Source organism: Fusarium oxysporum, chromosome V, assembly GCF_013085055.1.
Source record: "Fusarium oxysporum Fo47 chromosome V, complete sequence".
NCBI classification, from domain to species: Eukaryota; Fungi; Ascomycota; class Sordariomycetes; order Hypocreales; family Nectriaceae; genus Fusarium; species Fusarium oxysporum.
Genome location: NC_072844.1, coordinates 4090886 through 4106338, shown reverse-complemented (window position 1 = coordinate 4106338; position 15453 = coordinate 4090886). Strand labels below are relative to the sequence as shown.

The following is a 15453-nucleotide window of genomic DNA, read 5'->3' as shown; positions in this document are numbered from 1 at the left end:
GAGATGGAGGGTTTTATACGAGCTTTGCTATGGAGGGGAGGGATCTGCAGAGCGGGTAAATACCGCGGTGCGTTGTAGAGCCTCAATGGGAAAGAGGGCCAGCGGAATGCTAGTGCTGGTGGTGACTTGACATGCGGGTGACGAGGTGGGTTATGCTTATTTTGGGGCGCTATACTTAGTGGAGAAATATTCGGTAGGCAATACGGGCCGTATTCCAGGTTTGTTATCAAATGACCACCAGAAGAAGAGCAGAAGAAGAGTCTCGGTATATTTCCGTGCATAAGGGAATATGTCCTTTTGGGAGAAGGAGACGCGGTTGCATTATTAGAGTCACATGGTAAAGTCATATCATGGAAGTCATTGAAAGGTCTGTTCACAGAGAATAGAGGCTGGTCCCTGAAATGTCAACATAACCAACAAAAATAAGAAAATAAACCAGATAATAGTGAATGAGCTGCTCAGAATAAAAGGCCATTAAAAATGGCTCTGCCGCCTATTATTATTCCTCACAAAGGAGGAAGAAGGATCGAACCATCTTCGATTACGAAGACAACGCACCATTGAGTAGCATTCCAGAACAACTCATGGCTCACACATGTTACTCTGGAGATCTATCGAAAACAAGTATTGATAGGCTGGAAGCTAAGGTTGAGGGCCTAAGTTTGGAATAGAATCATACAGTCAAGGAGGAATATACTTTCAAAAGATGGTTTGATTCAAAGCAGTGCAAAAGGCTATATAAAGCTATCTCCTTGACGAAGATTTCCGCATTCGGCCATGTTTTTTACTTTGGTGGTCTAGAAGTACATCATATCTAGCAAAGCTCTTTTCTGGGCATTCAGGGCAATAGTAACGCTTTCTATGCTCTTTCGGCTGGTGCGTTTCCAGATGCCTCGCCAGCTCTCTTTCCTGGAACATCATGTCACAAAAAGGACAAGACCTGAAGCTGTAGGGGTATTGTTATGGGACCTGGTAGAGTAAATCAGAAACTCTCATTCGTCATTTTCGTTACTAATCACTTACTCTGTGTCGTACATTTGTCCTGAAGAACCGTAGGTATGATCCAGAGAATCAAGTCCCATGCGAGCTCTGACTGCCTCAGTTGTGGCAATAGACAGAGGCTGGGAGGTTGGATATTGTGTATATGACTGTGGGGTTTCCATATTGACTTGGTGCGTGGTAGGCCTCTCATGATATGAAGCCATGTTATTGTGTTGGCCAAAATCGAACGTAAAAGGGAGGGAATGTTGGATCTCGTAGGAAGGGTCAGGCGGTATATTAGGTCTCTAACGATCCGAAATATCTCCCCCAGCCACTCTATATGAGACAACAGACTGCTCTTCAATACGTGCCTCTGTGCTGAGGCTAGTCCCAGAAAGTGCCGGCATAAAGCCAGTGGCGAGGTAGCTGTGACTAGTGATATTTCCAATGTGACGAAGCGCCTCTGTCTCGTTATGAGTTAATTCAATGTCGCCGGCGCCGAAGTCGAAAGTGGCGAAGTTTGTGTTTTCCGAGTCCTCATTTACTCCCGCCATCGAAATGGTGGGATACACAATGGGAGGCGATGACGACACAGATTGTTCCCCAGATGACATGGTAAAACGAAGTTACTGTTGTAGAATGATGCTGTAGAACAACCTGATAAAACTGTAAATCGATGTTTGGCTGAACCAAAGCAAGCGACGTGTCCAAAAAGCGAGTTTGTGACTGTTATAAGAAGTCCCAAGCATTAAATGTTGTTCTTTTCTCAGATTCCTGGAGGCATCCTTTCTGGATACGTACTATGAGCAAAGGTTGATCGAGCTGTTGGGTGCCTAATTGCCAAACCGTAAAGGTATAGGAATGGTGCCCAGCAGGTATGATCACCGAGACCACCCATCGCTATTGAACTCATGCACTGAAAGCTGCATTGTCCAAGCGTCAACGAGGACAGACTTTGGAGATGTCGAGGGTCTTCGAGAACACCGTAATTACGCCAACGATGATTGGTTGGTGCATCATATGTATGTTGACGGCCAGCTAATGCGTACGGCCAGCTAATGCGGGCGGCTAGCAAATGCAGATGGCCAGCGAATGCAGACGGCCAGCTAATGCAGACGGCCAGCTAATGCGGGCGACGAGCTAACGCAGATGGCCTACTAATTCAACTTTGGCGATTCATCTTTTATGACTACTGGACGTGGAACATCGTCATTGGTGGGAAATGTAACTTATCACTGATGTTTATGTTAGTTATCGGACCAACTGTCTGTGGCCCCCAAACCCCTTCGAACTCAACTAACCGCAGTGGGAAAAAGGGTGCATACTCTGCTTGCTTATGATACGTCTGGCTTACTGTGCATTCCATCCACTACGACATTGAAGCTCACCGGCCAGCGTAGTGCAAGGGTTTTGAAAATAAGATAAAAAACCAGCGAATGATTTCAACTCAAAAGCTACAGATTACTTTGCATTCATATATACTTGTTTGATTTACAGGCTCCTCTCCAGCCTGCATTTGCATTAAATTGGAAGCATCATGGTTGTACTTAATTCGTCAAAAACGACAGAACACGGCACAGTGATTGCAGGCGGCTTGAATCATGAAATAGTTCCTTACTAGCCAAGACATTTCTGCACATCTGCATTTCAGCCTCTGACGTTTCCCTGAGCATTTCGCAAAAGATAAGCAAGGGGTTTAGAGATGGAGGCAACAGAGGAGAAGTTCCGCAGAAATGTGTTGGGTCAGAGTTGGAACTTGAGAAATCTACTAGAGGTCCACAAAGATATGTCTTCGACTGGGATTTACTATATTAAGGAGGCCCACCACGCAAACGTAGAATACTCAGTACCAAGTGAACACAGAACAATCAGTGAACCTTATCTACTTTGCTCTTCATATCAAATTTATCATCCCTTCTTTGTGTATTATTTCACAACAACAACAAGATGAGCTCTTCCGTCAACCAAGCATCCGAGGCTCTCAACAGCAAGCAGCAGAGACAGTATCAGTGTCTCTGTATTTTGCTTCAAGCTGTCAACGAGACTTGCAAACACAGGAGTGATATCAGATACTCCTCTGGAAAGAGTCAAAGCGATGCCCTCTTGACTGATTACCAGAAGTTCATTTGTAAAATGGCCCAAATCCTCGATAATGAGAAGGGTGGCGATTCTGCCACAGCGCTTATTGTTGCGAAAGGGCTGCGTGGGCCAGACTACGTTTTTGCCTCAAACTCGAGGAAAGCATCTGAACTGGAAAGAGCCAAGTCGTTTCTCTCTGACCTCCTCGGATACGTGGGAAGCAACCCTGATGAATTGACTCCCAAGGGAATACAAAAGCAAGTCTTTGATCGTATTCTTGAGTTCAATTTTCTCAGATTTGATGCATACCTAAACGGACTGGGTACTGCTCTGCAGTTCTGCATAGATAACTGTGAGAGATCACAGGAGCCTAGCAGTAAGCATATAAAGAAACGCAAACAGTTCTCGAATCTAACAATGATAGGGTTCAGCGATATGGCTCAGTTGCAAGCCATCAAAGACAAGTCTCTGTTTCCTCGCGACATGACTTCCTCTATTGACTCCAAAAAGAAATGTAAGAAGTCAGCCCCACCTTCATCTCCCACATTGGCAAAAACGCTAGGGACTAAATGAGACTTGGAAATAGTTTTCCGTGACTGCGAAGATCTTATCAAAGCTATACATAACAGCCAAAATACCGGAATAAATAAAGTCTTCGACAAGCACATCGGCATTACCGAGCCGGAAATTTCATATCAATGGTGTCAGCTGCGCCATCATCTTGGCCGTCTTCATTCACTTCGCCAAGCTTCCGAGGCCATAATCGATGCTTCCACAAAGTGGCCCTCGCTATTCAAAGACTTCACGGTCAACTACATTCCATCATCCCGTCTCCGAAGGTTCACTCGCCTCCACGGACTGCACGCTTCACAAAAGGACATTATTGAGGCTGCATTTCCAGATCATGACCTATCATATTACGAGGGTGACATCGCGGAACTTCGCAGACACGGCCTGGATGAACAAATCCAGAAGCAGGAGCTCAAGTTTCCATCAAAGACTCTGGTTCACTGCGAAGCGAATTTGCACGGCCATCTTGTCAAAGCTGGCAAAACTCGACCTTGTGACTTCTGGAATGATGTCATGTTTATCGCTACTAGCAAGCCTCCTTGCAGGCTTTGCTATTACTATTTTCAAGACGGCGACAACGACTTCCAAGTACAGTCGTCCCATATGAACCTTTACCCTCGATGGAGACTCCCCGACGTTGTTGATTCTAACGATGAAGCAAGCATTGAGCATCGTGAGGAGCTGATAGAGGATATATTCGAGCACCTGCAGGACAGTATACTGAATGTTTTACAAGAAAAGTTCCCTCAGTGGAAACGAAATGATTCTCGTACAGACTCGCGAGGCTGTACGGATGTTCGAGAGGGTGCTGATAGTAGAACTCCAACTGGCGGACACTATATGCCACCCTCGGTCGTGGATGAGGAAGGTTTCGTGACGGACATATGCGCTGATACTTTTGGTTTTGCCCATTAAAATCCTTAGCGCGAAGGTAAGTTGAAACCATATTCCAACATGGCACTCTAGCTAACCTTGGTAGGTCTTTTCTATTACGTCGCGAAGTTTCTGAAGGAAAACCCTACAGCTACCAGCAAGTTCAAGAAAAGCACCATGGCTCGTATCGCCAAGAGTTGGAAGCCTGAAGAGGCTCTGGCCATGGATCACCTCAATCTCAAGCTTCCGGCGATTGAGGATGGCGTTGTCTTGTACAACTATGTAAAGGACGGATACAAGCAACAGTTGTGAGTTCCTTATGAAGGGCTGAAGGGTGGAATGTAACCAGGTCGTAGCGTAGGCATGGGAAGTCGCGATACTTTGCAGTGAACCGGGGAGGGATGGCCAGTGGAAAGAATATGAGCTGATGTGGTTGACAACCATCCTCTCTCCCGACTTGGTGCGTGACTTGTCTGATCCTGTGAGATAATGCACCTGCAAATGAGACAGTAAACACCCACTAGTCTTGACCATTCCACTCCCTCTTCAAAGTTCCAATGAGTGCCTTTGTCTTCCATTTGATCACCTCATCAACCTTCTCCAGATACTGTATGGTATGGGTTCGCACACAGGGATCAGTTATGCAGTATCCACCTACAAACAAACTCACATCAGCAATCATTCTCACATTTGGACTGAGGGGAAACCTACAGAGCGAAAGCATATGTGCAGGCAGATAGAATGCGTTTGCAACATGAGAATTGGACAAAGCAAGACCCATCAGCATGCAGAGATACGAAGATATGTTGTTCTAACAATCCGTTAGCATTTTTCAACAAGAGCGCCGTCTTGACGCACCTCAAACTCTTGTCTCCTGTGATTGTTTGTAGTCCGTTTGCTGTCGCGTAAACACAAAACAGCCTTGGATGCGTAGTAATGCTGCATCGCCACCACTCGAGCATGTTAGCAAACCGTAAAGGTCAAAGCAAACAACTACTTACCAGGCACCGACGCAGCGAAGCAAATGACTGAAAACGGCCTGTCACTTGAGATATCCGCCGCTTTGTGAAATATGGGCTTGAATGAAACCGGTCTGGCCTCATACCATTCCTGCATCTCCCTTTCAACAGCTTCCCACTTTCCAAGATCGCCGTCTGGACTTTCCATTGGAAGAAATAGCCTCATGAGTTTGGCAAAGTTATAAACTGCCCTGTTCGCATACGCGGAGTCATCAGATCTCCGAAACACCGTTGACCTCTCAAAGTTCTCAAGACATATCTCAAGAGGTTCCCTGCGAACAACGTAGACGTAGATAGCTTGTCGAAGATGAACCCAGCTCGCTGCCTCTGCCAAGCCACCTTGCATGACAAACCGAGCAATGACCTCATGATTCAACAGATTCTGCGTTCCACTGAGATGGTGATAGTAAGAGTCAGTCTCATTATCGTTCTCTTCGTACAAGCGCGCGATCACCACAGCTGTGAGAAGCGTCGAGTCCCACGTTTCAGGCGGTTGAGCGAAAGCTTCGATGAGGAGCTTTATACATTTATTGTGATAGAATGTGCTCTCGATGTCGTCGGAGCTGTTGGTGCAGCGAGAGTCGTAGCGGCTTGCGAGTGCGAGGAGGCCGTTCATTATCATCGGTTGATGGAGTGCTAGACGGGGGACTTCGAGTGCGAAATGGCGGGCATCATCACAAGCGTCGGACTTCAAGAGTTAGATTTCGGAAGTACATACGGCGGGATTTCTTACAAGTGGTGCGAGTTTGTGGATGTAGGTCATGAAAAGAAAGGCTTCTCGTTCCGTCAACTCAAAGGGATCTTGATTGTGACCTTGAGTGGCTAGTCCTTGGGCGGGTATATGGTGAGGAGACGTTTCGGAGTCGAGAATGTATGGGATAGATGCTCGTGGGAGTGATGAACTGTCCGGGTGATCCGATTGGTATGCTGGAATCATGTTTCGGTCCACGGGAGAGTCGGTGATGAAGTTTAGTGGCGATTCCCAATAGTTTGACGCCGGATCCAAAGGCCCAGCTTCTGATTGAGTGTGCTTAAGGTCGTCTATCGATATCTCCATCATTCCTTCTGATATCGGCTGCGTTGCCGACTCATTTGCTTCCGGTCTCACGTCCGATTCCTCAGGCACCTTGCCATCAATTCCACGGGGTGTCGTGAAAGAAACTACAACAATTCATTAAAAGCCTAAACAGGAGAGCGTGACTGGTAACTTACTCTTTTGAGGAACCTTCGCCCACTTGCGCCCTGATTCCTTCTGGCCCTCTGCGTGAGTGTGTTTGAACCGAATGTCATTCTCAAACCGACATTCCTGCCCTGACTCTAGACAAGTGCCGCATTGCGATGCTCCAGGCTGGGTGACGCACTTTCTGTGTCGGCGGCGACAAGCAGTGCAGCACTTTACTCGTTTCATGGTGATTGACCGATTCTGGCTGGGATGTTGTAAGAGGTGGAATTGAATCTGGGGTGAACGACATGGGTTAGGAGATGATAGCGGAGAACAGCTAGACCCATGCGCTAAATCCACTACAGAATTATGAGATCGGCTACTATGATTGGCTCCCGTTGGTAGCTGTAGGGTGATCAGGTTCAAAAGAGCATTGTTCGTAATGATTTGATAGTATGACAGATGCTGCGACTGTGACTACAAGCGCTTATCGCTTGACCTCGCCCAATCAGCAGGATCTTAAGTTTAGCAAAAGTCGAGATGGTTGTTTTATCGCCCTGCAAAGCAGCTGTACAGCTGTGTGTGAGAACCTCTGTCTTGAAGCATGCGGTTTCCCGACAATGATCTCGGAGTCTATCACTGTTCTTCTCTGAAGACACATGTGGAAACGAATATGACCAAAATTGTAGTATTTGAATAGTAAATTAGCGTAGCAAAGCTAATATCGCACAATATGAACTTTTATGCTGCAACCATCAGCCCAGAAAACACCAAATCCCAGATTCACCATATAGCACCTAGCCCTCCCAGCCTTGTTTTGACAGAGTCCTATTGTGGGCAACCCAATCCCCAATTGAGGCGCCCATATTTGTGATGGAAACGAAAAAGTTCCATCATTCCATGCAACTCCGTACCAAAACTAACCATTCATGTCCCCAATCTCCCTTTCAAACTCGTCGCTCCCGTTCCATGTCCAACCGTTTTCGATCAGCCGCCAAATTCGACTCGATTTCGTCAATCTGTTCGAGATCATGATAATGATCATCAGTTTCCATGACTGCAACATACCCAGGCGTGAGAGGGTTACGCGAGTCCAAGACAACCCCATCTACCAAAACCGGAGATCTCGCTTCGATCATGTCAAGAGTCAACTCTCCGAGCTCCGGAGTCCAGCGGCGAGCAATGGCATACAGGCGTCTGTTTAGAAACTTCGTCATATGTTGGGGATTCTGCATGAGATACTGCGCCACCGCTGAGTAGAAATGGCCTTCTCGAGCTACCAGGGGATGGTCCTGCTCGGACCAGGTGATGCGAGTTCTGGGGTAGCGATTGCTAGATTGTCCGAGATACCGCTTGATCAGCTCGAAACCGCAGATGACACGGTACTCTCCCTGAATCATGTCGGGAATGTCTCCCTCTGCCGCGAGGATATCAGCGTACTTGGACGCCATGCGTGAATCAACCCAGCCGTCGAACGAGTTCTCGAGGTAGAGAACGTCCCAGTGAACCTCATGTTCCTGTCCCATTCGCCAAAGACGACCAAAGGCATGCAGCATGGTAGGGAGATTCTCCGGATATTCAAGGATGATGCCATGATGGCAGGCTCCCTGAAGGTTCAGGCCAAAACCGCCCAGCTGGAATGAGATGACCAGTGCTTCGCCGCGGTTTTGAGGATTGTTGAACTCACGAACCATTCGGGCACGCTGATCGGCGGTGTGGCGGCTGCGAATATTCAGTGTCTCGACACAAAGGCTTGTGAGCAAAGCTGTCAAGATCCTGTCCAAAGGTTAAGTCAGTATAGCTCGATAACGTATGATACTTCGAAACTTACGTGGAAGTCAAGGGATGGTTGACAAAGATCAGAACTCGTTTTCCCTGTGCCTTGAGCTCCAAAACCCGGTTAATCGTCCAGCAAAGCTTGGGACTTCGTGAACAGAACGTTTTTGGGATGTCCTCACGGGTCTCAGGGAACTCCAAATTATCGTCGCCATAGGCAATCTTCAATTGCCCAAAGTACCATCGCAAGCCGCCCACTCCATCTCTCCAAAGGCTCTCTTCGACGTTTTCCGAGTCCGCAGCAGCGGTGGTAGCCGCTGCTCCTGGACGGCTGAAAGACTGCAGTCGGTCTATATGCGGAGGCTTGTTCATCAAGTTCTGAATAGGCTTCGAATTGAGAAAAGTTGTTTTGCCGTCCTCACCTCTCTTTTGGGTCAGGGGCCAAAACTCCACGTTAGTGGTCGACAAAGCTAATGTCCGCAGGACAGCTGGGTTTACCCACGTGAGTTTGGCCTTGTCGACAGTGCCGTGTCCAATGTGTTCATCATCTTCATTTGAGGCTGCGAAAAGATCCGGATAGTGGTGCTTTGCAATTTGATACAAGTCTTCCTGGTCCTGGTCGTTGTAGGGCTGGAGGATCACTGTTCTGATGCGCATTTGAGAGATGCCCTCGCCTGGCACAACGGAAGTACCGTCGGGCATAATAGCCGGTGTCAACATTCCGCGACGAAGACAGAAAATCTCCAGAAGAGGTCGAATGGCCTCTCGTGCAATCTCAGGCCGCTCGAACTCAATTTCTTCGCGGAACTTCTGGAAAAGGTCGGGGTTCATCAAAAATAAAGGCCCCTTCTTTTCGCGTATATAGCTGGTGTACTCATCCTTGATCAGAAGATCACGGGCGGACACCGGATCGATTGTATGATCCGGTTGAACAATGTGATCGATGTTTAGGCCCTGAAACTCTTCCCCATCTTGGATAGCCTGCCAAGCTCTCTCGTGGAAATACACCCGAGCATTGATACCACCGTCGGTATCGCCAAAGACAAACGGCCACTGTCGCTTCCACAGCAGGGTGACATATCCCTACATGTCGTCCTGCTGATTGAGGAGTGGCGTCGCTGAAGTGACAAGCGTAGCTTCGTGCTCAAGCTGATGTATCAGCTTGTGAGTTAGCGGACGAGGTCCCCGAATGGGATAGACGTCGTCGCAAATAACCCAGTTGTAGCTCTGTCCGGTGACCTTGAACTCAATCTTCTCTTTTGCGGTGGTCTTTCGTCCCTTTCGCCCGGGTTGGACTTGCGCTTGACTGCCTATTCCACTGCTAGACCCATTGCCATTGACCTCACCATCTTCACTATTGTTATCATCTTCTTTGTCCCTGCGAGATATCATTCGTCGCATGGCGGTATAGTACGGGACGATTGCGATGCTTCGAAGGGTCTGGTGAATACATGTTAGTAAACAGACGTCAAAGTCTAGGAACTGCCACATACCTCGATGTCTTCGTGAGATGCGGCATTCTGATCGACCCAAGCTTGAAGACCACACTTGTGATCCATGATGTGCAGTTTGGTGAAGAAGTCACCAGTGAGAAACTTTGTACTATGGCAGATGCGGATTTTGAAGAAGCTCGGAAACCAGTGAGACCACTCTCTGAACGTTTGGTAAGCGAGGTCGGGGGGACAGAGGATGATACTTGGCTTGAACCTTCTGTTACCATCCCGAGGTCTAAAAGTTCCCGCCTCGACCTCAGCTTTCACACGGTAATAGTGAATGGCAAGCGCCAGACCGATCTGAACTGTCTTCCCAGTTCCGCACTCATCCGCCAGGAGTGCAGCACGAAGGGGCGATTCCAGAGTGGTCGAGATCCAGTTGGCACCTGTGGCATCCAATATCAGCCATGACTCCTGAGTTTAATGATTCGACAATGCATGAAACTTACCAGCAATTTGATGAGGTCTTGCTTTTAGGCCACCCTCCATGACTCCTGGAATGTGAATACCGTCTCTCCAATTGATACTATTGGTTTCAACACCCATCATGCGACAAATCTCTTCCAAGTCTTGCTGACTAGGTTCAATCGACTTCAAAAGCTGGGTATGGATCCCAGTGGCAACCTGATTATCGCCTTTGAGATTGGCATGGCTTGCGAGCCACTCCCTGAGTTCCTGCAATTTGTCCAGGGAAATAGGCGGGAACCCATACGGAAGACGGATTCTGGGAGCATCTACTGTGTCGTTATCACGGGACTCGATGACTTCCGGGACTTCTTCAGCCTGGTCGGCGATGCCGACTCCAGATGCCTCATTCTCATTATCCAGCTGCTGGTTGTCACCGCTAGGTCCGGCAAAATCCCCGTCTGTCTTTGCACGCTTGGAAGGCTCATCGTTTGTCGGGGATGGGCTACGTTTCTGGACAGTTGGGTTTGGAGATGCGCCACAGATTGACATTGCATTCTGAAGCGTGGGTTCTGGATTCGAAATAGCCTCAGGCTGGTGTACTCTGGAACCAGCGTCCATGATGAAGAACTTGTAAGTTTCTTGAACACTTCAGCGAAATGACCGTTGAGACTAGGAAAGAGTGCGATGGCGGTGACAGTAAGTTGAGATACAAAAGGTCTCAACTTGATAAAAGGGGAGTTCGGTGGATTGAAATGAGATTTCCGTGAACTGTGTCGACGGGATGGGAATGGCTGAACGGGCGAGTGAGTTTATCGCGCTGCGAAACAGTGACTGGGCATTGGTTTTGTCGCACTGGAAAGTTGTTCGACGGGCTGAAGCACAAGATAGTTGGCCGAAATTGTAAGATTGAAGGTCGAAAACTTGTGATAATAACGGAAGAGCCGGGTTCAATGACTGCACTTGAGGAAGCCGGCTTCAATAGCGTGTATTCAGAGTCACTCCTACTAAATAAAGCGAGATGATAGAAGAATTTGAGTTTCCCTTACCGAATCGAATGTAAGGCAATATGAAAATGAGGGAAATAGGGCTGACGAAGGATGCTAGGTTGCGAACTGTGCAGAAGACGATGGACAGCTCCCAAAGGTAGGAACCAGGACCTACACCGACAAGCCTCTCTCAAGGTAAGAGCGGGTATGTCAAATTGATATCGAGGGTGTATTTCCGGTCAGTCGTGCACCGTGCTGAAAATAAATGCGATTGTCCTCCAAGTGATACGTCAAGTGATAAAGGAAGTTGAAGAAAGGGGGGAATTATGTTGCGTTGGCTGAATGCGACTGAGATGAAAGGTTGATAGGTTAAATGAATAAAATGTGATGAATCTTGTTAGGTTGACCCAGCCAACCAATTGTAGATGAAAAGGAAGTGAAGAAGAAAAGATGTTGCGGTTGAAGAGGTCTCTTTTATAGGCAGAGCGGGGTCACATGATGTGATTCAGACTGATCAAGGTGAAGAGCTTCGGTATCGGCAGGTCGGCGGGCAAGGTGAAGGTGAAGGCATCGCTATAGGGCCTACCTTTAGCTGAGAAGCAGGAAGTTGGAGCTGTTCGAGGTCAGAGGTCCCCTATAAGGTGGCTCATCCACAGAGTCATGATCTCGAGGCCTCATACATCCCCCTGTCTAGCTTGCATCGAATTTCTTCAACGCTGATGCCGAATCCGGAAGTCTCGGTCGTGGACAACATCCTGTTATTGGGAAAGGCTGTTATGAGTATTCTTTCACTTACCTTCATATGGGGCTTTGGCAAAGATGTGTGCATGAGACCAGAGTCCAGATCGGAGTGACTCTGCGAGTTAAGGCACGTCAGCCCTCAGCCAGGCTCCAGCCAAAACAAAACATCAGATGATGTACTCCCGTTATTGCATTAACTAGAGTTACTCTGCGGACCCTGAAAAGAATGTTGGTTTCACTTTCAACTTGAAGAGTGATAACCTCGACGCACTGTCGTACACTGCCAGTCGACTAATAACCGCACTGCTGCCGAAGCCAGCAAATTCTCGGTCGCCGAGACCATCTAGATAATTGACATCAAAGCCAACTTTGGAGAAGTATATAAATGGCTTTGCTTTGGTCAAAAGACTTTCGCCTTAATAGCTGTGAGAGAAAGGTAACAGGGGAGATCCGAGTGTTCCGACCTCCACCGTTGAAATTAAGGTCAGTCTTGCATACCCTGAATTTGCTCTAGCGATATTGACGGCGAGGTTTGACTAAAAGGGTATCTATTTCACTTCCGACACCGACGGTACCAAGATTCACTATCCAGAAGCAGTCCTCCATTGAGAATGTTCTCATGCAGTGTAGTTGCCTTCGGTTCCGAGGCAGCAGTGCCCCTATAGTGGTGAAACGAAGACCTGCACGGTCACCGTTGTGTAACGGGATCCATCAAGGACCATATCCAGTTTCGTTTAGCGGATCTGACTCGCTACCGGTCCCTAGCAAGTCCTCTTTCAATCCGAATTCGGCGTTATCATTTCTTATTTCGGAAACGATAGCAACGAATTCGACGAAGACAAGGAACATCCGATCAGTTCTCAACAATAAATACTCTTGACAAATAACTACAGTTTCTCTCACTTTCAAGTGTCTCCGTCGTTTGAAAATGCGACATTTTGCAGCGCGCCGTCAACGGCCGAGAGCTAATGTCGATTTCAACCTTATCTAGTTGGTCAATACGCCGATGAAGCTGGAAACTGCTAACAGTAACGGGGGCACCATATACATCCGTACGTCTGTATCCGAGTGGCCACTTTCACTGGCAAATTCATCTTAGGCCTGTATCTGAGGTTTGAGGCTGAAATCCTGCGACCTCAATGGAACACACCCCTTGAACTCTCAGCTTCACTGAACAAAAGCTATCAAAGTCTTGAACAAGCTGATTTAGACAAAGAACAAAACTTCACACAAATTCCAGTGTTCTGCAGCTTACAACTAAACAGCTGACTAGAATTGCTATAACTAACATTCATGTCTGGTGGAGATAAAGACGGTAACTTGTCTCTTTATTCCCACGTTTCGATTATGAACCACCTCGATCCGACCCAACCCAACCCAGCTCGACTCAACTCAACTCAACTCGACGCCCAAGCCAACAGGCATTGATTAAAGTTTGACAAAGTCAGACGAGCGGTAATGCCTCGCCCTTCTGAAGAATGCCCAACACCTTCGAGAAATAACCCACAGGCAATGTCTTCCGATTTCCTCGACGAGGTCAACGAGCGCCTTATCGAATGGCTAAAGCAAGACGCAACAAACTTTGACTATGAATCATCTGAAGAAGACACGTCCTCTGACGAAGAAGAACCGGGAAATAAGTCGCATAGGCTTTTTGGAAGGGTGGCTCACCGCCTGAAGAAGTGGTTTACGCACTATTACCATCACGAGGACTAAAGGTTTCGAGACCTCATGGTGTGCAAATCATGATGGTATGAAGTAATCGTTTACTTATGATTTTTTCTGGATCTCGGAGTAAGTAAAAGCGAAGCATCTGGAGTTGGTTCCCGCAAACGCAAGCGCATTTCCTATTGTCGAGACGACTCCATCAGCAGTATCATCGGTTTCCTCCCCTTGACCGAATCATGTCCTTTTCCCCTATTCAGATATCCTTAGTGGGCAAGTCCGTTTTGTCTCTTCTGGCTTTTTCCTTATACTCTCCTTTGTGTGGTTTTGTGGCTCCCGAATTCCCTTACTTTGCGGTGGACAAGGGGTAAGGTAAGTTCAGACGCAAATGGAAGAGAAAATGGCATTTGCTATGGCGCATGAAGATCAATTAGACTTATTCATATTAATACAATTTCTTTTCATAAGTCGCATTCCAAATTAACGTTATTGTGAAACTGTTGTTGTCCCTCTAACAACAGAACGATGGCATGGGACTCAGCAGCTCCGCAACGTCCCTCGACGCTTCGGCTCAGCCCGATCACCCTGATACCACGTTTCAGGTCGAGCTGGAGCAGCAGCTGTAGAGACTCGGCGACTAAGAGCTGAGGGATCTGGTGTTGCATGTGAGCCGGATCTGCTGCCCGAAGGGCCCCAAGAGCCACTTGAAGACCGAACAGCAACTGAATGGCTTCGACCCAGCGCTGGTGAATAAGAGCTGTTCCACTGGGTGCTCGATGTCTCAGGTAAACTCAGCAGTGGCTGAACAGTTGGTGATCTGATACCTTGCGAGTTCCTGTCTCGCCATGACGCTCGCCTTTGGGGAAGCGTCGACGGTATATCTAGTAGAGGAGGCGGCATAGCACCAGACTGAGCGCAATAGATCGAGTCTGTTCGGACGGAAGATACACTCGGTGTTCGTCTTGGTCTGTATCGATTCGAAGAGCTTGCCGTTGACGCTGATCTAGACAATCCGCCTGCTGCTCTAGTGCTGTCGTATGAAGGGCGGTAGCCCCTACTCTCGAATTCAGCGAGAGATCCCAAAAGCCCTCTTGTGAATGGACTGTCGTTGGGATTGGTTATTCGTGATCTGGCCTCCATTTGCTGTTTAAGCAGATCATATCGTTCCCCGAGCAGGCCTGTAGGGCTGAAAGGCTCGGAAAGTGACTCTCGGTCACTTTCTTCATAGGGACTTCGCGAGCATGAATTGCGTGGATTGATCGAAGAACGACCGTACGTCTCACGGGGGTAGTTTTCCATGTTGATGAGCTTGCAATAGAATATTAGATCTGAGAAGGGTCATGAGATTTTGCAATGGACTTTCTGTTCTGAGAAGTGAAACCAGTCTTCGTAGAGACGGGATGGCAACGTACTATGTTTCTGATTCAAAACTCAATTATCTCAACAGCCAGCGATCTGAACATCTTCATTAGTTAGTCTCTAACCATTCCTTCACGGCGCATGTAGCATAGCCACTGCAAAGGGTATGTAAAAGTAAGCCAAAATTTACAGATTCTCTCTCAAGCTGGTTTAGCGAATGTGATAGCAAAAAGCGCGTGAGTCCAATCATCCAATCAGAAGCTGTGACAGTTGACTGCAACCCTGCTCCTTCGGTCAAAATTGACCGTGTCCACCATCAAATTGTCAGCACAGCCCCGATC

The 15453-nt window shown here is 47.7% G+C and overlaps 4 protein-coding genes across 4 annotated transcripts; 1 reads left to right on the top strand and 3 right to left on the bottom strand.

The window, feature by feature from the left end:
* Positions 1–2928: 2928 nt before the first annotated feature.
* FOBCDRAFT_320066 (uncharacterized protein) lies at positions 2929–5075 on the top strand (the record flags this gene model as incomplete). The annotated part of the gene is made up of 5 exons (XM_054704771.2): positions 2929–3436; positions 3485–3574; positions 3647–4503; positions 4555–4561; positions 4610–5075. 5 exons carry the CDS (start codon positions 2929–2931, stop codon positions 4813–4815), a joined length of 1668 nt encoding a protein of 555 aa, XP_054560746.1. The 3' UTR covers positions 4816–5075.
* Positions 4613–6930, bottom strand: FOBCDRAFT_250864 (uncharacterized protein; the record flags this gene model as incomplete). Its single annotated transcript, XM_059610922.1, has 4 exons — positions 4613–5157; positions 5505–6210; positions 6256–6683; positions 6735–6930. The coding sequence occupies 4 exons, from the start codon at positions 6928–6930 to the stop codon at positions 5024–5026; spliced, it is 1464 nt and encodes a 487-aa protein (XP_059465004.1). The 3' UTR covers positions 4613–5023.
* Positions 6931–7597: 667 nt separating this feature from the next.
* Positions 7598–10979, bottom strand: FOBCDRAFT_320064 (uncharacterized protein; the record flags this gene model as incomplete). The annotated part of the gene is made up of 5 exons (XM_054704769.2): positions 7598–8460; positions 8516–9543; positions 9589–9900; positions 9954–10339; positions 10403–10979. The coding sequence occupies 5 exons, from the start codon at positions 10977–10979 to the stop codon at positions 7632–7634; spliced, it is 3132 nt and encodes a 1043-aa protein (XP_054560744.1). The 3' UTR covers positions 7598–7631.
* A 3311-nt stretch (positions 10980–14290) lies between these two features.
* FOBCDRAFT_202291 (uncharacterized protein) lies at positions 14291–15052 on the bottom strand (the record flags this gene model as incomplete). The annotated part of the gene is made up of 1 exon (XM_059609028.1): positions 14291–15052. The coding sequence occupies one exon, from the start codon at positions 15050–15052 to the stop codon at positions 14291–14293; it is 762 nt and encodes a 253-aa protein (XP_059467261.1).
* Positions 15053–15453: the final 401 nt, after the last annotated feature.